We start from the raw sequence: 23432 nt of genomic DNA on the forward strand, positions 1-23432 counted from the left end.
AGTGGCATGGGGCAAGTAGGGACTGGAGGCCTCAGTGAACACTTCCACACTCCAGGTGTGCCCAGTTCCCCATCAGCATCTCCAGGCCCTGTGGGGGCAGAGGGCGCAGGAGGGACCATCATCTCAGGGCCCATCATTTTGCCATGAGCCTAAGACCCAGAGAAGTCAATTGACTCACCCAAGGTCACATAGGAGTGGGTGGCCAAGCTGGGGCGTCAGCACACAAGGCAGGGTTGCAGTGCCCCATCCCAGCCCTCCTGCCCCAATCAGCAGCCCAGAGCCTCCCAGCCCAATCAGGGGCTAATTGGAGCGGTGGGCCTGGGCTCCTGATATATAAGAGGAACGAGCCCAGCCTGGAAGTCTCATGCCTTGGGAGGGGGGTCTGACGATCTGCATCTGCGTCTGCGTATGCAATGGCTCCTGGGAGCATTGCCTCCAGTGATATCTCAACCTCCTCAACGTCCTCAACCTCCTTGCCCTCCACAGTGGGGTCGACTGGGGTGTCTGAGTCTGAACAGCCAGGTAGGTAAGGGGAGGCAGCTCCTTGCGAGCCCGTTCCCTGGGTGTCCTGGACCCTCCTGGTGCCACCCAGCCTCTCTCCCAGCCTGGACCCAGCACCCATTCTAGAGGTTGTGGAGTTCACATGCTCATTTGGCAGAAGAGCTGATGCCCAAGGTAGCAGGGGCCGGGTCCTGCCTGGGGGCTGAGGCTGGCCCAGCTCAGGGGGAAGAGGGAAGAAGGCCTCCCCAGCTGGAGCCCATTTCCTGTCGGGGGAGGGCTGGTGGACACACGGCAGCTGCGGGGCGGCTAGCTGGAGGAGCGGGAGCGGAGAGCAAGCGTTTGCTGCAAGGCTGGGCCTTGAGTTGAGGGCTGCATCCCAATTTGCAATCAACAAACAATGCCTCAGGGTTTCTCTGGATATAGATTGGTTCATTCCCTCCAGGAGCTCCCAGTCTGAGGGGGAAGACTGCCTCATTAATAGATGCCATTTCATAATGTGGCATGTGCTTTGACGTCGGGAATGCAGAGGGCTGTAGGAGCCCATAGGAGTCACTAACCTACTCTGGGAGGTCAAGGAAGGCTTTCTGAAAGCGGTGACCCCTGAAGGCGGGTTAAGCCTCACCCAGGAGAAAGAGGGTGAGGCAGGGCAAGTGTTCTGAGTGTGAGTAAAGTTTCCTTCAGAGGAAAAGTTGGAGGGTGGGTTCCAGGTGCTTTGGAGCCTGGGGCAGAGATGCTCACCCTGGCTTGAGAAGTCAGGGCAGGTGTCCAAATCGTGGTGCTGTGTGGGCCTTGAGGGATGAGTGAGAGCTACCTGAGTGACCACGGGGGACAAAGGCCACCCAGGCAAGGTAAGAGCATGGGCAGAGGCCCAGAGGTGAGGGGGTTAGGGGAAGCTTCCAGGGAGTCCCAGGCCCTCCTCTGGCCAGGGGCAGAGTGGCGGGGCAGGAGGAGGGAAGGGGCAGGACCTGCCACACTGAGCTTCCAAGGCTTCAGCCAAGGCCTTGGGCCCTTTACACTGACAGCAGAGGGGAGGGGAGAGGGGGAGGTACAGTGGGGAGAAGGCTGGGGTCCTCGGGATGGAGGGGGGAGAAGTCCATGAAGAAGGGGTGGGGATGGGAGGTCCAGAATGTCCTCCAGTTTCTTGCTTGCTTGGGTGTCCAGCTAAGTATGGTAGGTGCCATTCCTGGGAGAGAGAGGATGGAGGACAAGTTTGGGGGAGCTGTGTGTTCTGTCTGGTCATCCCTGGATATAGCAGGCATTGAATAACGCAGAATGGGGAACTGAATTCAGCTGTAGGGACTGGGGAGGGAAGAGACTTGGGGTAGCTCCCTGGAACAGGGCCTGGCTCTCGGGAGGCCGGGGAAGGGTTAGAACTGTCACTGCAGGCCAGGCCGGAGGACACCCCAGCTGGGAGGTGTTAAAGACCCCATCCCCACTGTACAGATGGGAAGACTAAGGCCCAGAGAGGAAAGTGAAACTCCCGAGGTCCTGGGTGTGGCTGACCAGGGATGCCACTCATTCACAAGCTTTGGCGCAAAATGAATATTCGCAGACACTGGGCTCTTCCTGGCCAAGAGGCAGCAGTAGATGAATTGGATTAGTTCTCTACAATGTTTTTTTACTTTTTTTTCTACTTTAAAATGTGGTTTTTTTAAATATATATATATTAGCCAATCAATTCCTTTTTAAAAGTCTTTAATTTTTGCAAACTGATCAGAAACCAACATTTTTTTAAAAAAGATTTTATTTATTTATTTGACAGAGAGAGAGCTAGCGAGAGAGGGAACACAAGCGGGGGGAGTGGGAGAGGGAGAAGCAGGCTTCCCGCGGAGCAGGGAGCCCGATGCGGGGCTCGATCCCAGGACCCTGGGATCATGACCTGAGCCGAAGGCAGACGCTTAACGACTGGGCCACCCAGGCGCCCCAGAAGCCAACATTTTTAATCACCACATTTAAATCAGGTTTCATATTTAAACCACTTGTATGCACCTTATAGTGACTGAAAGCTTTTCTCCCCTTGATCCTATTTTCTTTTGCAACTTAACAGTATCTCAGTAATTGAGGTATCTCAGTAATTCACGTACCATACAATTCACCCATTTAAAGGGTACAGTGGCTGTTAGTATATTCACAGCTGTGTATCCATTTCCACAGGCAACTTTAGAATATTTTCATCCCCTTTAAAAGAAAACCTGTACCCCTTACAGTCACTGCCCCTTCCCACCCACGATCCCCAGCCCCTGGCAACCACTAATCTACTTTCTGTCTATGATTATCCCATTCAGGACATTTCAATATAAATGGCATCCTATAATATGGGACTTTTCGTGACTGTCTTCTTGCACCCAGCGTGTTTTCAAGGAAGGACTTCATTCCTTCTTTTTGCTGGATGATATTCCATTTTATGGTTAATGTCATGTTCTGTTTATCCAATTCATTAGTTTATGGACATTTGGGTTTCTATTTTGGCTATTATAAATAATGCTGCTATGAACATTTGAGTACAAATCTTCATTTGAACTTGTGTTTTCATTTCTCTTGAGTATCCAAACCTAGGAGCGGGATTCTTTTGTAACTTATGAAAACTTCCAAATGCATGCAACAATAGACAATGCAAACCAACCCCCACTCCCTTCCTGTGCACCCTTCGTACAGCTTCAACACTTATCAGCTCCTGGCTACTCTTATTTCACCTACTGTGTTATTTCAAGGCAAATGCCAGGCTTATCATTTCACCTATAAGTAGTCTAGCATTTATCTTTGTTTTTTATTTTAATTTAATTTTATTATTTTTTAATTTTGAGAGAGAGGAGCAGGTCGGGATGGTGGTGGAGGGGTGGGGGGCAGAGGGAGAGGGGGAGAGAGAATCATAAGCAGGCTCTGAGCTCAGTGCAGAGCCCGACGCAGGGCTTGATCTCATGACCCTGAGATCATGACCTGAGCTGAAATCAAGAGTCAGATGTTTAACACTCTGAGCCACCCAGGCGCCCCATCTTTATTTTTTAAAACTATTTTTAATTGATATATATTAGTTTTAGGTATATAACATAGTGCTTCATTATTTGTATACCTTATGAAATGCTTACCATGATTAAGTTTAGTTACCCTCTCTGTAAGTGAAATCAAACTATCTTTCTATCTGACTTATTTCACTTAACATAATACCTTGTAGGTCTATCCCATGTTGTTGCAAATGACAAGATTAAGGTTGAATAATATTCCAATGGATCCACACACCATGTCTTCTTTATCCATTCATCTATTCATGGACATGAGTTGCTTCCATATCTTGACTAATGCAAATGCTGCAATGAACATAGGGATGCATATATCTTTTTGAACTAGTGCTTTTGTTTTCTTCAGATAAATATGCAGAAGTGGAATTGCGAGACGGTAGGGTAGTTCTATTTTTCAATTTTGAGGAAACTCCATACTGTTGTCCAGAGTGGTTGTATCAATTTACATTCTCACCAATAGTACACAAGAGTTCCCTTTTCTCCACAGCCTCACCAACACTTGTTACTGTATTTTTTTTTTTAAGATTTTATTTATTTATTTGACAGAGCACAAGCAGGGGGAATGGCAGGCAGAGGGAGAGGGAGAAGCAGGGTCCCTGTAGAGCAGGGGTAGCCCGATGCGGGACTCGATCCCAGGACCCCAGGGTCATGACCTGAGCCGAAGGCAGTCGCTTAACCAACTGAGCCACCCAGGTGCACCCCTCCACTCCCCCCCGCTTTTTTTAAGTAGGCTCCACACCCAGCATGGAGCCGAACACAGGGCTTGAACTCACAGCCCTGAGATCAAGACCTTAACTGAGCCACACAGGTGCCCCTATTTCTTGTCTTTTTAATGTTAGCCATTCTGACAATTGTGAGGTGCTGTCTTGTTGTGTTGTGATTTGCATTTCCTTGCTGATTAGTGATGTTGAGCATCTTTTCATGTGCCTGTTGGCCATCTATATGTCATTGGAGAAATGTCTATTCAAATTCTCTGCCCATTTTTTAATCAGATTGGTTTTTTTGTTATTGAGTTGTAGGAGTTCTTTATATCCTTTGGATATTAACCCCTTATGGGGTATATCATTTGCAAGTATCTTCTCCCACTCAGTAGGGTTGCCTTTTCATTTTGTGATGATTTCCTTCACTGTGCAAAGCTTTTTAGTTTGATGTGATCCCAATAGTTTATTTTTGCTTATGTTGCCCTCAGTATTTACCTTTAAAAGAAAAGAGCCTCTTAGACTATAACTGCAATACCACCAGCAAACCCCCAAAAAATCATCCTTAATGTCCCCAAATATTTCCAATGTTCACATTTATCTGGTTGCCTTCCCCCCCCCCAAGTTGGCTCATTTAAGTCCCCGTTCTTAGTTTGAGCAAAGGATCCCACGTTGCATGTGGTTGAACGGGCTCCGCAGTCTGTTTCATCCCTAGGGCCCCTTCCCACTTTTTTTTTTCCTCCTTGTTTATTTGTAGAAGCTGGGCTGTGTGTCCTGGAGAGCTCCTCACAGGCTGGATTTTGCTGATTTCCTCCCTGTGGCCCTCTCGCCAAGTCCCTGGATTTCCTGTAAACTGGTAGTTAGACAACTGACCTGACGTATCTAGTTTTCTAAAAGGACTATTTAATTCTTTCAGGGAAGCTCTATGGAGCGCCCGGCGTGGACCCAGCTCTGCGCGGGTCACTGGGAGACAGTGGCCAGACAAGCCACCTGCCCTGCCCTCCTGTTGGGGTGGTTACGGGCCAGCCGGCAGGCGGTGCTACCAACCTGGGTTGTGTCTGATCCCCCAGGCGCCTGGCCCACCCACCGTGGGGCCTGGCTGGTGCCTGGCGCGTGGTCTGCCAGGCAGGTTTGTGGTCGATCAGGCCGAGGGTGGTCTGGGCGCCAGGTGACGCCCCACTGTCTCCCCACCTCTCCCCCCCCCCCCCCCCCCGCAGGCCCGAGCCACAGCACCGCCCGAGGGCCGCGCCGCCACCCTCCCGTGCTGCGCATGGTCCTGGAGGCGCTGCAGGCGGGGGAGCAGCGCCGGGGCACCTCCGTGGCGGCCATCAAGGTTTATATCCTGCAGAAGTACCCTACAGTGGATGTCCTCCGGCTCAAGTACCTGCTGAAGCAGGCCCTGGCCACGGGCATGCACCGCGGCCTGCTTGTCCGGCCCACCAACTCCAAGGCCAGGGGGGCCACTGGCAGCTTCAAAGTGAGCCTGCTTGGGCTGGAGGGTGGGACTGGGGGAGGCCACGGGGTGGGAGGGTCTGGGCCCCAGACTTTGAGCTTCAGCCCCAGCTCCTCCTCCCTGCCCCCCCGCCCCGGGGGGGGGCTGTTCCCTGTCTTCTTCCTTCTGCCTTCTCAGAGATATCTTCTCCTCCAGGAAGGGTAGTGGGGTGCCTCCTTTGAGAGCCTGCAGGGCCCCAGTTCCCCGGCTGTGTCTGCCTTCATCCCTGTCACGGGTGTCCAGTGACCAGGGACTATCTCTGCTGTGTTCACTCTGAGTCCTTAGTGCCCACAGCACCTGCCTGGAATTCTCCGTCATGGACAAGGCACACCCAACCATGGGGTCTAGAAGGTCACAGCTGGGTTTGCTGCCCGCGCTCTCTGCCTACAAACCCCAGGTCTCCAGACCAGGGCTGGCACCTCCCTGAGCCACCCCCCCCATCCTCATCTTTCAAAGGGGAGGGTCCTGGAGGGGAGCCATCCAGGGACACCTAGAGCTGAGGGCAGATTTGGCACAAAATCCAATGCCAGCATTGTGACTGTCAGCTGCCACCAGGGAAATCTCAGGGACCTGGACATGGGGGTCTTTCTGGTCATTGCTGGGCTCCAGCACGTGGCAGTTGCTCTGACCGTAACCATAGAACACTGGAACTTTCTCAATGTACCGTGTTCCAGTCCCTGTGGTAACCAGGTGGCTGAGGACAACAAGCTCCTCGTAGAATTCCCAGGCAACGGTCAGAGCTTGGACACAAGCTATGGCAAGTCCAGGTGCATAGGGTGGGGCGAAGGAGAGCAAGGTGGGGGGCACTGAGGGTGTGCATGGCTGGGTTAGGCTGCAGGACCTGAGAGCCTGTCAGGAAAGTGGGCTGAGGGGATGGGAGGCGGGGAAGGGAGCCTGGAGTGTCATGGAGTTAGAAATGTGTGTGTGCTAGGAGGGCGGTTGTTTCTGGTCTTGACGGTAACGGGGAGCCATGAGATTTTGGGGACAGGGGGAGCAACATCATTAGAGGCAGGCTCTAGGATGAGACTACCTGTTTGCCAAGGGCCCTCACATCCCCCTGCCTCTCACCCATTTCCTGATGTCCCCGCTGTAAAGATAGAAGACAGGCCAGTGGGAGAAGAGATAGTCTTGGCTGAGTTGCACAGGAAGCTGTGACTTGGAAGGTCCACCCAAGAGGCAAAAGGGGAAAAGGGAGACTTGGGGAGGCATAGGGGGTGTGAGGCATGACGGGGGGGGGGCCTAGGTGGGAGGAGGAGGGGGAGTCCGAGTGCACGCGAAGGTGTGTGGAGCGGGAGGTCAAAGGAGATTTGTAGACTAGCATCTCAGAGGACTGGGGTCAGGACTCCATGTGTGTTGTGCACTTTACTCCCAGGAGCCTGGCTTTGAGACTTCCAGACTTGGGGGGCAGGAGGGGGGGTCCCTGTGACCTCCTGACAGCCACCTGCACAGGAGGTAAGAGAACCTCTGGCATGTCTAGGAGACTCAGGTCCCCTAGCTCCTCAATGGCAACACCCCTCCCTCAAAGAGCAATATGGGGATAGAATGTGTCTTTGGCATCAGGCATTTAGGAGGTGGTCATGCATCTGCTCCCCATGCCCCTGACCACCTTCTTTGCCCCCTCTTTTGGAACAAGGCTTTCCTCTCTGAGCTTCGTGTAGGGGTATGAGACACTGAGAACTTCTGCTCTCAATTCCACCCCATTCTCTCCTCCACCAGTTGGTTCCCAAGCATAAGAGGAAAGTCCAACCCAAGAAGATGCCCATCGTGACAGCCCCCAGGAAACCCAGTGAGGCCAAGGAGAAGGTCCCCAAGAAACCGAGGGAGGCAAAGAAGGACCCTCCCAACCCAGGCGAGGTGAAAAGGGGACCCAGGAAGCTGCGAGAGGTGAGGACGGCTCCTCCCAAACCAGGTGCAGCCAAGGAGAAGGCTCCCAAGAAAGGCGGCCCGACCAAAGACCAAGAGGCAAGAGTGAGTGAGGCCAGAAAGGCCTCCCAACAGCCAGACAAGGCCACACGGGCCCCTCCCAGTGCCACCGGGCCCAGTGGGAAGTCAAAGGTCAAAGGCAGAAGGAAGAGCCAGGGTAGGTGTGTGAGTGGGGTGAGAGAGAGGGATAGGGATTTGTGGCAGCCACTGGATATGAGGTGAGAGGGAGGAGAGGCCTGTTCTGGGGAGGAGGTTCCTTATCTAGTGAATGTGCCTGAGTCCTTGGCTCGAGCTGGAGAGTTGGAGAACTCATGGTAGCTGGGGGGTGGGGGTAGGGGATAGGTTTAGGAAAGGGGAGACGCAGAGAGAAGAGGAGCCTCACTCATCCAGAGGAGTCAGGGGAAGCTTCCTGGAGGAGGTGTCCCAGGGAGGACAACAGCCTATGCAAAGGCCAGAGGCACGAAGAAGGTAAAGGTTTTGAGGAAGTGCAAATAGTTCTGTGTGCAGTATGGGAAGTAGAAGGGGGGAGCCTGTGAAGGGCAGCTGGGAGTCTGGCCTCGATCTGGAAGACAATGAAGAGCCATGGAAGGACTTTGAACAGGGAACAGCTAGGGTACAAGGTATTTTTTTTTTTTTTTAAATGTATCATGGCTGCCGTGTGGAAGATGGCCGAAAGACTAGAGACTAATAAACCAGGGGGGGGGTCTTTGGTGTGGGTGAACACGGAGCAAGGGGGGCTCTGCCTGGTGCCTTGCTCAGGGTGAGAGATGGTCTTCCGCCATCCATTTAACCCCCCAACCATCCCATGAGAGAGATGCTGTTATCCCCAGTTGGCAGACAAGGGCACCCAGGCTCAGAGTGGCCAACCGACTTGCCCCAGGTCACATAGCCTGTAAGCGGCAGAGTGAGGACTGGGGCCCCTGAACCTTTCCGCCCACCAGAAGCTCCTCCCGAAAGGGGTCCTTCCCACATGCTCTCCCCCACCCTCTGACAGGTGGTGAGACCCACAGGAAGACAAAGGCTGGGAGTCGGAGTGCAAAACCCACGGTCCCCAAGGTGGGTCCTGTGACTTCCCTGGTCTGGATCCCCACGCTGGGCAGGCTAGAGCTCGGGCTCCCCACACCCAGCCCCTGGGAGGGTCCGTGGAGAAGGGGGTAACTTTTGTACAAAGCACATTTCACTTCTGCCTGGCCCTCCAGTGCTCTGAGGATCCTCACCCGCATTTCACATGTCAGACCCAGGCTTAGAGAGGTGGGGTCCCTTGTCCAAAGGCCCCCAGAACCCCCCTCCCTTGGAGCCCACTGGGATTTCAGCCCTATTCTCGTGGGCTCCAAGCTATGTGTCTGACCCTGCCTCACGCTGTCCTCTGGCTCCTGGTTTGCTTTCGTATAGGCCAAGAAGGGTACTGCTTCTCCAGCCAAAAAGAAGGAAAATCACGTCCCTAAAGAGGTCGTTGCTCATGCAGCCAAGGCGGGGCCCAAAGCCAAGGCCGCTGCTCTTCCCAGGGCTGGTGGGTCTAAGATGGTGCCTGAACCCCTGGCCAGGAAGACAGAGGCCCCCAAGGGCCCAAGGAGGCTGAACTTGCCCACCAAGGCCTCATCGTCCAAACTGGCCAGTAGGAAGGCAGAGGCTGAAAGCTAGAGCTGGGGTAGAGACACGGAGATCCTGCCCGAGTTTTTATTCCCCAACATACCGTCACTCTATTTATTTCATTGTAATCTATTTATCAATAAAGGCTTTTTTCCCCTCACAAATCGGTGTCGGTGGAGGCTGAGGTCCAAGGATTTTGGCCATCTACGGCTCATGCCCAGATAGGGGTTCCCTCCCTGCGGGAGACAGGTTCTACAATGTAAAGGGCTGGTTCAGGGGTCCAAGACATGTAGGGGTCTGTGGAGGCACAGGAGGGGTGTTAAACCCAGCCTGAGATCTGGGACTGCTTCCTGGAGGAGGTGGCTTTTGGTTCTAAAGGATGAGCAGAAGACAGCTTAGGCGGGGAAGGGCACTGCAGGCAGAGGGCCCAGCATGTGAAGTGGGGCTGGACAGTGTGGTGGAAGGAGGGGGTTTGTGGCTCTGAGAGGAGCATGGGGTAGGGAGGAGGGTGGGGGATGTGGTGGACAAGTGAAGGTAGACAGTGAGGGCTAGGCAGGAAGGGCTATAGGCAGGGGAGAGACTAGATATGGTTAGTGTGTGTTTAAGAAAGAGTCCTCTGGCTAAGGAGAGGACCATTCAACAAGTTACTGAGCGGGGCCCTGCTCTAATCAGAAGGAGGAGAAAGTGCAAAGGCCCTGTGGTGGAAACATACTTGACAGGCTCTAAGAGCCTTCGGGAGTTCCATGAGGAGGGACAGTAATGGGAGATGAGGTTCAGGGTTGCTTTAAAAACATCTGTGACCCTCTTCCCATGGGGAGGTGGAGTCTATGTCCCCGCCCCTTACCTCTGGGCTCTGTGATTGCTTGAATAGTAGAATACAGTGGGAAGGACATTATGACAGTTTCTGGGCCCAGACCTTAGGGAGGCTGGCTGCTTCTACTCCCCGTGTCCTGTTTGTTTTTGTTTTTGCTTTGACACTTGCTCTTAGAACCCCACCACCATATGCTGTGGGAAAGCCCAAGCAGCTGGTGGAAAGAAACAGAGGCACCCCGATTGTCAGCCCCAGCTGCCATCCCTGACCAGTTTGCCAGCCAGAGGAGTGCGCCACCTTGGAATTGGAACTTCTAGCTGTAGTTGAGCTGCCTCGGCTGACACCACATGGAACAGGGACGAGCCTTCCCTGCTGAACCCTGTCCCAGTGGCAGATGCGCAAGGACCATACAATAGTGCCCCCCCCCTTTCCGCGGTTTCACTTTGCGTGGTTTCAGTTACCTGTGGATAGCCATGCTCCAGAAGCAGGTGACCTTCCTTCTGATGGATCATCCGAAGGTCGATAGTAGCCTAACACTACGTCACAGTGCCTCTGTCCTACCCCTCGCTGCACTTCCACACATGGACCTTTTATCAGCTCACATTCCAGGAAGGGTGAGTACCATACAATAAGTTATTCTGAGAGAGAGAGACCACAGTCACATAATTCTGATTATAGTATAGTGTTACAGTTGCTCGATTTTATTACTACTTGTTGATCTCTTACTCTGCCTAATTTATAAATTAAACTTTATCGTGGGTATGTCTGTCTAAGAAAAGACATAGTATATATAGGGTTCATACTGTTTGCAGTTTCAGGCTTCCACTGGGGGTCTTGGAACGTATCCCCCATGGGCAGGGGGTCCTATAAATGAATGTTATTGTTTTAATCCTTTGAGGATTGGGGTGGTTTGTTACGCAGCAGTAGATAACCTAGAGCAAGGACCGTGGGGTAGACCAGGGCAGATGGGGAAGGGCCTTGTAAGCCAGGGGAAGAACTTGGGGTTTCACTGTAATGGTGGGGAGGGGCTGTTAGAGGACAGTGAGCAGCAGAGTGACTGCAGGGGGCATGGGCCGCGAGGAGAACCCGCTGTGGTCCAGGTGAGGAGAGCCGTGTGTGGAGGGAGGGCTCACAAGCGGTGGGTTCTGGAGAGAAGTTTAAGCAGGGTGCATGGGATTTGTTGAAGTATTGGGTGGAAGAAAGGGGTCAAGGATGAGTCTATAGTTTGGGGTGGACACAGCCTGGTGACTCCACGCTGACAATTTCCTGGGGTGAGGACTCAGCCCGGGCAGGAGGCTGCTGAGACGCAGTCTCGTTGAGGGGTGACAGCTGAGCCAGGGAGGGGTGGAGGACAGGGTGAACTAGAAGGGAGGTGGAGGGAAACTGGACGAGACTTGGGAAAGGGGGCAGAAGGGGCACAAAGGGAAACCGACACAGGCCAGCAGGGAGCATCAGACAGTTCCTTCCTGCCCCCGCTCCTTCAGCCCTGCCCGCACTTCCTCGAATCCCGCATGAGGCTGCTTCTAGCTGGGCTGCCATCTTCCTTGGGGTGTCTGTGATGTGGCTGGCAGCAGGCCCCCAAGGGTACTGTGAGCAGACGGGAGGGGCTGGGCTGGCACTTTCCGTGGAGAGGGTCTGGTTGTGCCTCTACTCCTTTCATGGTTGGGCAGGGGGTTGTGGGAGGCGCCAGGCCAGGCTCTGGGATGGCATCCCTGGGCCTCGCACCTCCACAAGCTAGGAGCAGGTGAGTACCCCTGGCCTAGCAGAGGCCGGACAGCATCCAGCACCCATGAGACATGGTCGAGTCTCCTCCCTGCTCAAGGACACTGCACCGAAGTGTCCATGACCTCCCATGACCTTCAGACAGTGAGGGGACACCTGTCGCTGCAAGGCAGTCTTCAGGGCCCCAGATAAGAACTGTGGGTGACTCACAGAGGTCTCCCACCTTCTGTGTTGAGAAATGACCCCAGAAACTAGAGTTTTCTGCCATGTGTCAATGTGTTTCTAAACCTCAAGAAGGAACTGCATGTTCAGCAGGCATCACAACAGGCTGCAGAATATTTAATGCCACAGAAAGATGTCACTGACATATTGTTGCCTGGGGAAAACACAGGTTACAGAATGGTGCGTACACCCGGGTCCCAGATTTACTCAGCCCCCGGCCCAGGCGGGCACACGATCTGGACCAGCATTCTCTGGGACACGAACCATGGGTGGGTTAGGGTGGCTTTGATTTCCTGACATTTCTGCAGGAAACATGTATTCATTCTAAAATCACACCAAAAAAAAAAAAAATCCCTATCAAATGTGTCAATAACTTAAATTAGAAAATCTGCTACTTAATGAAAAGGAATCAGTGCTCAGAATAGAAAATTTGAAAAGATAAAGAATCTGTCTCCACCCAGGAGCCCCTACAGGAAAAGGCTATTTTTAAAGCCAAAAATTGTTTATTTTTCTTTTCTCACTTCTCTGTTCTCATTAATTCTAGAACTGGTATTTGTGGGATTTTGTTTTAAATTGTATGAATTTTTCTGTCCTAGTTTGTATTCTTGATAAATGGGTGCTTCATTTTTTCCCCCATTATGATGGAAAAATGATTGAGTTGCTTCTAATTTGGAGCCAGTTCTCTAATGACCTTTTCTTTGGGGGACGGTGATGAACCTCACCCCCAGCTCAGGCCCAGAGCCCGCTGGCTGGGCTGGGGGTTCTGCGGTGGTGCTGACCCCAACTAAGGTTAACTATCCTGAGGAGTGGACTGCCCAGCTGGGAACAGTCTAGGGTTACACTGGCCTTGGGGAAACTGCGTATTTCCTCACATGAAAAAATGGGGTTTTCAAGATTGATGAGAAAGTCAGGGGGCATGTGTAAACATCAGTTCTCTTCCTAGGTTGTCACCTTGACCTCCCCACACTTTTGGGGCCCACTGTGGAGACTGCCTGGAGGAAGCACAAAATGGAGGAATGAGGGGCCCACGCAACGTGGCTTGGGTCCTCACTTTGCTGCTGCCTGGCTCTATGACCTGTGGGGATTCTTCCACCGTGCTGAGGGTCCATTTCTACATCTGTAAAATGGGTATAATGTTCCATTCCTCACAGGCCTGTTATAAAGGTAATAGGAGCAGGGCCTGCCTAGGGGTAGGTGGCACATAGCCGCAATGACATCTTCCTGGAGGTCCCATGGGTGCTCTCTAAGCCCAGGGAGGTCAGCTGTGGGCCAGGCCCAGGGCAAGCAGACCTTGTCCCACTGAACTGTGCCGCTGCCTCCCTAAACCGCACACAGGAGCATGGCCGAGGCCGGGCTCCACACCTGGCTGCCCGTCTCCTTTCTACTATGAGCACACGTTTCCCTCCGTGGCCATCTCAGGATAAAGGCTGGAGCCCACAGCAGCTTTTCCCATCAGGCTTTTATTACAAAGAAGATTCCAGAGCTTCCCAGCCACCCCCTCCAGCCCAGCCCCCACGGGCTCGGAGCCAGTCCCAGTGCTGGCTGGGTCTGCTGCGGGCAGGGCAGGGCGGGGGGGGGCGGGGGGGCGGGGAGCCGGCTCAGCCACGGAGGGTGGCTTCTGACAGGAACCGAATGGGTGATTTTTTTTTTTTTCAGGGCCTTGGGGTTGGGGGGGTGGTCTCTGCCAGGTCTGCCTGTCCTCTGGAACAGTCCTTTCCAGTGTTGTGATGGGAGCCCCTGGGGACCCCTCCCCGGGTCCTCTGCACAAGCGGCAGCTATTCACAGTTGGCGCGTGATAAGTTTTTTAATATATAAAAGCTTTAAAAAAAAAAAAGTGGTGCTATCTTTAGAAACACTTCCAGCAAGATCAAGTAGCCCAGCTACAGCCTTGGTACGACTTAGCCCCTGGTCCCTCCAGCCCAGCAGCGCTCAGCACCTGTCCCCTGGTCCTCTGCCCACCCCCACCTCCCGCTTGTGGGAGAGCCCACAGAGCCTGCCCACGGGCAGTGGGCGCTGCCTGCTCCACCGGCAGCTGCTCCAGTGACCAGCATCTGACGCCACTTGAAACTGTCGCCACAGTCCTCTCTGGGTGACCAAAACCAGAGAGAACATTTTGGTGGTTGAAGCAGAAACCACTCGAGGGCTGGTTCAAGGAGGCCTCCCCTCTGCCACATTGGATGAGGTAGTGTTTCTGGCTGTGGCCTGTGGGCTGGGGGCTCGTCTCTGTCGGAGGGCGCTGGGCCCTGTGGGGCAGGGCTCTCAGCAGCAGTGGTGGTGGCAGAGCTGGGGGCTCCGTCCAGGCTGTGCTCGGGGGGTGGCGGGAGCCTTACCAGGGGCTGGCTGTGGCTTTCAAGTCCCCAACCCAGAGATCAGATCTGGGGACAGGTGGGAGGGGACAGAGGGGCCCGGGGCTGGGGGACTCCTCTGCCTGGCTCAGAGAAGCCCCTCTATTCCGCCCCCACCGCCCCCCGAAGCCAACCCTGCTCAGTCCTTTCCCGGCCGGAGTCTGAGGCACGGGGCACAAAGTGAAGTCGAGGGCGGTGCATCTCCCCCAGGCTCAGGCCTCGCTGTAGCACTCATAGATGTTGTCCTCCATCAGAGCCACCACCTGCTCAAACTTGTGTTGCAGCTGGGTCCTCCGGGCAGTGGGGTTTGCCTCCAGCGCAGTCATGATCTGAGGGGGGAGCAAGGGGCTGCTGGGTCACAGCCCGAGGCCCTAGCCCCAGAGGCCCCCACCGCAGAAGGGGCGGGGAGACAACACTGCCTGGATGTCTACGGCTGGCACCGGGTCCCGAATGCGCAAATGTTCCAAGGTGTGACTACGTGAGCCTGAGCCTCTCCTGGGGCTTTCCTGAGCAGAGAGGAGGTGGACAGGGCTGGGCGGGGGGGGGGGGGCACCGCGGGCCTCAGGGTGGGTGCCTCACATCAGGGTACCCACCTGTGTACGATACCTCTTGGCGTACTTATAAATCTCAGCCATGGCCACATTGGTGTTGAACTCGTTCTGATATTTCTACGAGGGAGAAGGCGGGAGAGGGGGTTACCCCACCCTTCCAGCCCAGCCCGGCGGGGATGGATGGTGGTGGCTACACACAAACCCCCAGCTTCCCACAGCCCCTCCCGGGAAGTCAGCTCCCACCCCTGTGCCCACAAGACCCCTCTGGAGCCGGCCGCACCCGCGACTCCTCGGCCAGGTGCGCATTCATCTCCTGCTCGCTGAGCGGCGTCATGTCGTGGATCTGCTTGTAGTAGCGCTGCACGATCTTCCGGTACTCAGGGATCTCCTTGGCGTACAGGAGCTTGTTGGTTGGCGAATCCTGGGCAGAGAGGAGTAGCGGGGTTAAGGCGGCGGCTGGAGACCAAACCTGTCTGTTTCTGGACCAGCGCAGGTCCCCACTGCCAGACAACTGGCCCCGTCACAGCCGGCTTTGGACCAGGCAGGGGCTCTTCACCCCTCCCTGTGCTGCCCTTTGGCATGGAACCCCCGCCCTATTTTCTAGGGCACTGTCAGGGGATGAGCTGAAGGGGGACCTGCTTCCTTTAGGGGGAAAGGTGCACGGGCTGTGGGCCAGCTCTTTGTTGCCTGCAGGGTGTTTCATTTAAGATCCTTGCTTAGGGTTGTGGGTCTTGGTGGCTAAGGTTGCTGGAAGCCTGATCGCTGGCTCAGTGGAATATTTCCCACTGTATGTTTCCAACACCCGAAAGCAAAACGTGCCAAGGATGCTCGCAGGGCTTTGTCACAGGCATCCTGCCTGCGGAGGCCGTATGTGAGAAGTGATGGCATTCTCTCTCTCATGGCCTCTGAAAGTCCGGGGCTGACGGCAGGGCCGTGCACCCGCCATCCTGCATTAGACCATCTCACTAATGTTCACAGCATCCACGCTCTCATGCCTTTCTGCCCTTGGCCAGGTACTTCCCTCTGCCTAGAAGGCTATTCTCCCTCCTCTTCCCCGCTCTAAAGCCAGCCAGGTCCTCTCCCCACAGACAGAGGTCTCAGGGATGTCCCTCCTGTGTGCAGCTCAGGGGTCTCGGTTGCCTGTTCCCCCCCTGCCCACTCCTTCACTCAGTGCCCACTTGGAGGGCTCTTGACCAGCAGACCTGCTGCTGGGAGCCTGGCTGACTCTCATGATGTTGCACCTGACCACACCGGTTTCCCACCTTGCTACTGGCTTCCCGGGGCCTGGCTCTAGGGCCTAAATGTTGGAAGGTGGTGCTGAGCACAACTGAGGTGGGTGCAGAGTTTCTGACCACCGGGGCCAGGTTCTGGGCATCTAGATGCCCCAGTTGGAAGGTCCCTGTTCATCCCATGCCCCCCAAACCTGAGCTCCTTGGGGTCCCCTACCAGAAAGAGCCTTGAGCCCCCTCTTCCCGCCCAGCCCGTGGGCAGCCGGCCCAAGAGCATCAGACCTTGCCCAGCTGCAGGTCCGAGATGGAGCAGGCATCAATGAAAGCCTGAGCAATGACAGAGAGGCAGGCGTCGATGTGGTCCGTCTTGTCGATGTCGAAGACAAACTGGGGGTTTTTCAGGATGTTCACCCAGAACCGGAGAGGAAGGCTGTGGGAATGGGGGTGATGGAGGTACTGTGAGCCCACCCGGAGGGTCGGGCAGCAAAGGGAGGGGTCGCTGAGGGGGGCTGCAGGAGGGAGGCAGCCAGGTGCCGAGGCCAGGCTGGCTTTACTCCTCCAGGCCAGAGAGGCTTCCCCCCAAGACAGAACCTCAGTGTGCTCATCCACAAAGGGGGTGGACGGCCATCCCTGCCGGCTGGGGCGGCAGAGGGGCCAAGAGCCGAGGTTGCTGCATGCTGCGGGGCAGGATGCCGGGGCAGGCGTTGCAGGGCCCGGCTACCTTCACGCCTGCCCCCAGCCCCCACAGATCCTGCTGTTCTCACAGGGGAGCCTCAAGCCCGGTCCTGGTTCTCATTAGAAGAACCCCCCCAACCCCGCCCTGCCTGGCAGCACATGGCTCCTCCTTCCAGCCCTTGCCCAGCAGCAGGAACTCCACCATTAGCCGGGGCCGCGGAGCAGCCAGAAAGGGCTGGGGGAGGGCGGGGTCTGGATTCTTGGCCTTGGCCTCAGGAGGCCCGAGAGGATTGGTAATACCCCCACCCCAGGGCCACACAGTGACTCAGCAGCCTAAAGTGCATGGACAACCCCCCGCCACCAGAGCTCTGAGAAGCCCCTGCAACGGCACGGAAACTTCTAGGCTGTGTCACATCTCCTGAGGTTCAGGCTGAAGTTCTCAACAAGTTGTGGGGTTCTGTGACCCAGAAAGCTAAGAAAGACATGCCTTAAAGGAAGGCTACGGACTGGGTATGGGAGTCAGATCACATGGCTTTGAGCCTGGTTCTGCCCCAGCGAGGGCCGCCTGACCTTGGGCAGGCACGTCTCTGTGAGCCTCATTGTTCTCATCTATAAAATGGAGCTGATGGTACCCACCCAAAAGGAGTAGAGGAGAGAGATGATGCCAAGGGCAAAACTTCTATCACGCTTGCTTTTGGTTAATTCTTACAATTAAGGTGGATTCCTTTTTATCCCCTGGTTTTACAGCTGGGAAGACTAAAGCAGAGTGAGGTGAAGTCACTTACCCACGGTCACACAGCTAGGAAGTGGCAAAACAGGGACTGAATCCGGGCAGGTGGGCTGAGAGACCAGGCTCTGAACCCCTGCATGAGTGCCGCCCACATGGGAACAACGAAGCTACGCATCCCTCCCTGCCTGCCCACACCCTTGGCCCACCAACCTGTTGGTCTTCCAGATGTGCAGAGTGTCAGGATCGGAGATCCCCCTCTTCTCAGCCTGCTCCTCCAGGAAGTCAAAGAAGTACTTGACAGCCAGTGGGGGTTTGTCCTCACGGATGCTCAGGATGGCCTTGAACAGGTCATCCAGAAACTTCTGCAGTGTGCCCTGCAGAGGAGTGGGGTGGCTGCCGTCAGCCCAGGACCACTTGGGCAGGGTGCATAGGCACCTCTGGTAGCCCCAGGGAGCCCAAAGTGAATGGGAAAGCCATGTACATCAGGCTGGTCACCTAACCTCTCCGGGCCCTGGTTTTCTTGTGTATGAAATGGGTTAGTGGAATCCTCCCCCCAGGGGCACTGTAAGGACTGATCCCAGACACCGAGGCCCAGAGTGGGGGAACTGGGAGGGCCGGGGTGATGACTCTGCCACCTGAGCTGTGTGACCTCGGGGACAGCACCGACCCCCTCTGGGCCTCTGCTGCCCTATCACGTTGGCTAATACAGAAGTTGTCTGTCAGGCACCTTTCACGGCTGTGAGCAAACCCCTCCTCAGGAGCAACACAAAGCCCTGAGCCTCCTGCAGGGGGAGCTCATCCAGCCCCACAGGAGAAGAGCTCCCCCCCGCCCCCCCCCCCCCCCCCCGCACACCCTGGCATGGGCGCAGTTGATGGGGAGAAGAGGCCAGGCCCACCTTGGTGGACAGGAGGCGAGTCAGGTAGATCTCCGGTAGCACCTTCTTGCGGTGGCTCTGCCGGTGGGACTTCTTGGGCTCTGCCAGCTCGTCCGTGGGCAACACCTGGGAGGCCGGGGCAGTGGTCAGTCCAGCGCCCGGCACCATCCTGGGCCGTCCTGTGGGAGGTCCTATCCTGCGACCCACAGGTACCTGGCTCCACAGACGCTTCGTGGCACATAAGGGAGGAGGGACCCATCCCTGCTCCCCAATCCCTGGCCTTTCCCAGGGCCTGGGAGTACTCTCCCCAGAGCCCCAGGGTGGCAGGAAGCCAAGTCCACACCCAGCGAGGGCGGGCACCCCCAGGGCCAGAGGCCGGGCACTTACCAGATGGAAATACTTCTCTGTGTCCAAGTCTTTCACTGCGAGAGGGAAAACACAATAAATAAACAAGAGAGAGGAGGGGGGGAGAGAGAAACTGAAATGGAGACAGAAAAAGGGAGAGCGGCAGAGAGCAAGAGATCCAAAGCAATACCTGGAGAAAGTGAGAGGGAGAGAGACAGAAAAATGCAAATAGAGGAAGAGGGGAGAGAGAGATCCAGAGAGACACATAGGGAATGAGACCGAGAAAAAAAGGCCACGAGAGAGAGATGTACACAAGGAGAAACAGAGGGACATGGGGGAGACCCCCCCAGGGGGACGGGATGGCTGCCCTCACCCTCTCCGCTGCCCCGCCCAGGGCTCCTGCCAGCCCAGACCTCGTAAACGGCAGGGGGACACCCAAGATCCTGCTCCTGACCTTAGCAGGGGACCCTGTGACAAAAGGAGCCTAGGACCCCATGCCTGGCAGCTGGGCAGCTAGGCCTGGGAGCCTGAGGGTGCGGATGGGGGGTGGGATTGAGGCAGGGACACAGCCCAAAGCCCAGATGGCCATGCCAGTCCCCCCCCCTCCAGCCTGGCAGCTTCCCAGACCTCTTGAAACCACATCCCGCCCTCCTGGGGCCTCTCTCTGGCTGCCCGCAGGCTCCCAGCCTGAGGAGGCCTGGCAGCAGGCCCTGCCTAAGCAGTACTGGGGCAGAGGGGCCTGGCCTGGCCCTTGCCCCAACCAAGGAGACCATAGCCCAGCCCAGCCCTGCCTCTTAAAGCCTCAGTTTCCCTACTAGGGCTGCTCAGAGGGGCCAAAGCCTGGCCTGACCCCCTCCCCGCATCCACCGGTGCTACCTCGGCCCAGTGTGTTGTCCTTCTTGTCTGTGAGGCTCATGGCCAGGGAGGCACCTTCAGGGATCTGACAGGAGGGGAGAGGCCAAGGTCAGAGGTCAGAGGTTAGGGAAGGTTCAAGTGGGGGACAGGTAGGGCTGGGGACCCCACCTTGTAGTGGGCCAGTGTGTTGAGCTTCTTGCGGCCATCTTCCACCACTGAGGTGTCATCCAGGTCCCGGAGGATATAGCTCTGTGTGCTCGAGGCGAACCACTCTGGGGGGCAGGGAACAGGGTGTCAGGGACAGGGAGCTGGCTGGAGGGGGCAGCACCAGCCTGGCCCACACGGGGAGAGGTCTCTGGCTCTCTCTGTGGAACGTAGGGCAAGCCATGCCTCTCTCTGAGCCTGTATTTTTCCGTGCGTAAAATGAGGAGGAGAAAAAAGATCCAGAGGAGAGGGTGGTGGTGGGCCCAGAGCAGGAGGTCTGGCAATGCCCTCGTCCTCGAGGCTGTTACTTTACCATTGCTGATGAAATAAGAAAAGGTACCATCTGTGCAAAGGACAGTGGGAGTCATGGAAAGTATGTGATCCCTAGGTACTGACTCTGCCCTTCCAGGCTCTGGGTGACTGAGTGCCTACCCAACCTCATCTCATAGCCTATCCCGGCCCCTACAGGCCAGACCCAGTGAGCTCCCTGCTCTGAATAGTCACTGCGCCCATTTATTATCACAACCTCGTGCTTGGAACAGGGCCTGTGATCACAGAACAAATGGCAGCTTTTGGGCCCAACCAGAACACCTATGCATCCTTCAAAACCCATTCCAATTGCCCCTCCTTGAGCAAGCTTTTCCTGAATCCTTTTTGCTGTTGTCTGCAGCTTGCTCACACTGCAGTACCCATCTCCCTGCCAGAATAGGAGCTCCTTCATGATGGGCACCTTGTCTAATCATCTCCATGTCCCCAGGGACACAATGAATGTACATTTCCTGAGTGAAAGGAGTATGCCACCAAGGCAGGGGACAGTTCCCACTGGAGTAGCCCAATGCTGAGGCCCGGCACCCCGCCCCTGCCCACCGAGGTCAACGTCCTCCGCACGTGGCCACTGAGAGTAGGGCACATTCTTGCAGAAGGCTTCCAGAATCTTCTCTTTCACCTGTGTCAGCGTGTCCGTATCCATGGCCCGCACACTCAGCGAGTCCATGCCGCAGCCCTGGAAGGACACATTCAGGTTCTGCACGAGAGAGGAGGAGACAGTCAGCAAGCTCCTCCCATCACTACCCTGGGCCCCAGGCAGGGCAACAACCTGCCCAGGGCGGCTGGGTCATGATTAGGGTCAGGGTGCTCCGGGCATGAGGATCCCCCTCCCAGCCAGCCTGGGAGATGGTTCCCACCTGGCCGCCCAGCTGCCCGACTCACCCGGGGCTTGGCCTCAATGTTCTCCCGCAGTAGCCACTCCTCGTTGAGCGTGTAGCGGGCCTTGCCTGTGATGGCGTCAATGGAGCCCTTGTTGATCTGCTGCTTGATGGCACACAGGAGCAGGAAGAATGGCTCCCCAACTGTTTCCTGGGGTGGGCACGGGCTGTCAGGGGCTGAGGCCCAGCCTGCCCAGCCCAGCCCCCACTGCCTCGCTGCCCACCCTCCGTATTCCAGCCCCCAAGCCTTTGGCCATGCTGTGGCCCCCGTCTGGAACGCCTTCCCCACCCCACTGTACCAACACCTCCATGGCTGCCTGGGTAACACCCCCACTTTGGAATCCTAGTGCCATTCTCCCCATCTCCCCCGCCTCCTGTCCTCCACCCTCAGTGTCTCCGTGGACTCTGAGGCAGAAAACCACTGGCTATGGGCAGGCACATTCATTTGGTCATCCCAGCAACTCTTCCCAGTATGGGATATCATCCTCACTGCTGAGGCTCAGAGAGGACAATCAACCTGCCCAGGGTCACCCAGGGGGGAAGTAGCAGAGCTAGACTTGAACCCTGGATCCGTGACTCTGCTAAGCCACCCAGGGTGAGTTTAGGTGGAACCAGAACACAGGATGTGGTCTCAACTCCCAGGCTGGTGAGCGGAGAGCATCTTGGGCCAGGCTGGGCCTCATACCCCTGCCCTCCTACTAAGCCCTCAGACCTGAGCTTAGGGCCTCCTTCAGGAAGCCACCTTGAACCCTCCAGCCGGGTCCAAGGCCTCAGCACTTGAGTGCCACTCTGTGGCCTTTACTGCTCTGTATTTTATTTATTTATTTATTTATTTTTAAAGATTTTATTTATTTGAGAGACAGAATGAGATAGAGAGAGCACATGAGATGGGGGAGGGTCAGAGGGAGAAGCAGACTCCCCGCTGAGCAGGGAGCCCGATGCGGGACTCGATCCCAGGACTCCAGGATCATGACCTGAGCCGAAGGCAGCTGCCCAACCAACTGAGCCACCCAGGCACCCACTGCTCTGTATTTTAATTGCTATTTCTGCATCTGTCTCCTCTAAGCCTGGGGGAGTCTTAAGGGCTAGGACTGGGCCTGATTTATCATCTGAACCCAGAGCCAGGCCCAAAGGCACACAAGGGAAGGGGGTGTTGATGACTATGAAAACTATCTGGAACAAAGCCCCTGGAGCGTGCTCTGAGCCCCTGCCGGGAAGCCAGGCCTTCCTTCCCTGAGCTGTATAATGGACCCTAGAGCCCTGTCCCTGCTCCCTGAGCCCCTTTCCTCATCTGCACAAAGGGCGTGAGGACCCCTCCTGATAGAGCTGGCATGAGGAGGAAACCAAGTCAGATACGTGACGCTCGTCCTAGGGAAGGCTTGGCAGGGGGGCGGGCTCGGCCCCGCCTCACCCGCAGACAGCTGTACATGCAGATGGACATCCAATTGGTGAGCATCTTCTCAACCACGGACTCCGTGCGCCGCAGCATGAGCTTCGGGTTCTTGGCGGCCGAGGCATCGATGAGGTCCACCAGCAACTCCTTCATGATACCCGTGTAGTACTCCAGCTTGCCGTGGAGCGCGATGGTCAGCAGGGAGGCCAGGCTGCACCTGCACGGGGGCGCGGGGCATCAGCACCAGCCGCGCCTTGAGGCCCCGGGATCCGAGGCATGTGTGGTGTGGGGCTCCGGCGCTGCCCCGTGGACCTGGCGGCCCCAGGTATGCCTCTGTGGGTGAATACAGCTCAAACCCACCTGGAGAAAGGGCCACCTTCGCTAACGGCCACAGCAACCACCGTGCCTGTGGGCTCCTATCTTGGGAATCCAGGCCCAGGAAAGGGAGGCATGTGGGGGCCCGGTGCTGGGTGGATGCCTACTGCCCAGCAGGCAAGGCGATTTGCAAACTGCCCCGGGCTTGGGTCTGGCCAGGCCAAGCCAGGACAGGCTGTGTGGCCTCCAGCGGGCCCCTGTCCCTCTCCCAGAGCCTCGCAGCCTGACCTGTCACGCACTGCAAAGTCTTTCTGCTGCTCCAGCGCATGCACGAAGACAATGAGGAAGTGCTTGTTGTTGAGCAACGAGGAGAACAGGCTGATCCCCTCTTCCATGTTGGGCCGGCAGCTCTCTGGGATCTGCGGAAGCAGTCGGTGCTGTCCACAGGGGTCTGGCGTCTCTGCCTGGCCTCGGAGTCAGCACTTATAATGCCCTGAATGGCTCTTTGAACGCCTCCTGGGATGGGAAGCTCACCACCTTTTCATGGCAGATGTCTCTTAACTCCCCATGATTGGGAATAATGGCTCAGTTGAGTTGAAAAGGAGGGCTCAGAGAAGGTCAAGGGTGCCTGGAGGTAACCCAGAGTCCCTGTGCCTAGGACCCTCTTGCTTTCCATTCTCTAGGCAGCAGGTGGAGTGGGATGTCCAGAAAGGACCAATCCTCTCCGCTCGCCA

The 23432-nt window shown here is 56.1% G+C and overlaps 2 protein-coding genes across 7 annotated transcripts in view; one reads left to right on the forward strand and one right to left on the reverse strand.

Moving 5' to 3' along the window:
• Positions 1 to 413: 413 nt before the first annotated feature.
• Positions 414 to 9371, forward strand: LOC113918487 (histone H1.8). Its single transcript, XM_027586960.2, has 6 exons — positions 414 to 460; positions 4067 to 4129; positions 5423 to 5693; positions 7425 to 7788; positions 8626 to 8687; positions 9024 to 9371. Exons 1-6 carry the CDS (start codon positions 414 to 416, stop codon positions 9270 to 9272), a joined length of 1056 nt encoding a protein of 351 aa, XP_027442761.1. The 3' UTR covers positions 9273 to 9371.
• Positions 9372 to 12078: 2707 nt separating this feature from the next.
• PLXND1 (plexin D1) overlaps positions 12079 to 23432 on the reverse strand; it is a 59555-nt gene continuing 48201 nt past the window's right edge. For 5 of the 6 annotated variants that reach the window (XM_027585083.2, XM_027585082.2, XM_027585080.2 and 2 more), the window contains 13 exons: positions 22987 to 23117; positions 22402 to 22600; positions 20995 to 21141; positions 20653 to 20809; positions 19750 to 19853; positions 19603 to 19666; positions 18769 to 18803; positions 18403 to 18507; positions 17717 to 17880; positions 16384 to 16531; positions 15153 to 15293; positions 14915 to 14989; positions 12079 to 14650 (listed from right to left, as the gene is read on the reverse strand). In XM_027585083.2, the coding sequence (XP_027440884.1) occupies positions 14534 to 14650; positions 14915 to 14989; positions 15153 to 15293; positions 16384 to 16531; positions 17717 to 17880; positions 18403 to 18507; positions 18769 to 18803; positions 19603 to 19666; positions 19750 to 19853; positions 20653 to 20809; positions 20995 to 21141; positions 22402 to 22600; positions 22987 to 23117 (1587 nt within the window). In that variant the 3' untranslated portion in view covers positions 12079 to 14533. Of the gene's footprint in view, positions 14651 to 14914; positions 14990 to 15152; positions 15294 to 16383; positions 16532 to 17716; positions 17881 to 18402; positions 18508 to 18768; positions 18804 to 19602; positions 19667 to 19749; positions 19854 to 20652; positions 20810 to 20994; positions 21142 to 22401; positions 22601 to 22986; positions 23118 to 23432 lie in introns of those variants that run through there. The other variant, XR_003518211.2, reaches the window with a different exon arrangement.

The sequence above is a fragment of the Zalophus californianus genome, chromosome 1 (assembly GCF_009762305.2).
Source record: "Zalophus californianus isolate mZalCal1 chromosome 1, mZalCal1.pri.v2, whole genome shotgun sequence".
NCBI classification, from domain to species: Eukaryota; Metazoa; Chordata; class Mammalia; order Carnivora; family Otariidae; genus Zalophus; species Zalophus californianus.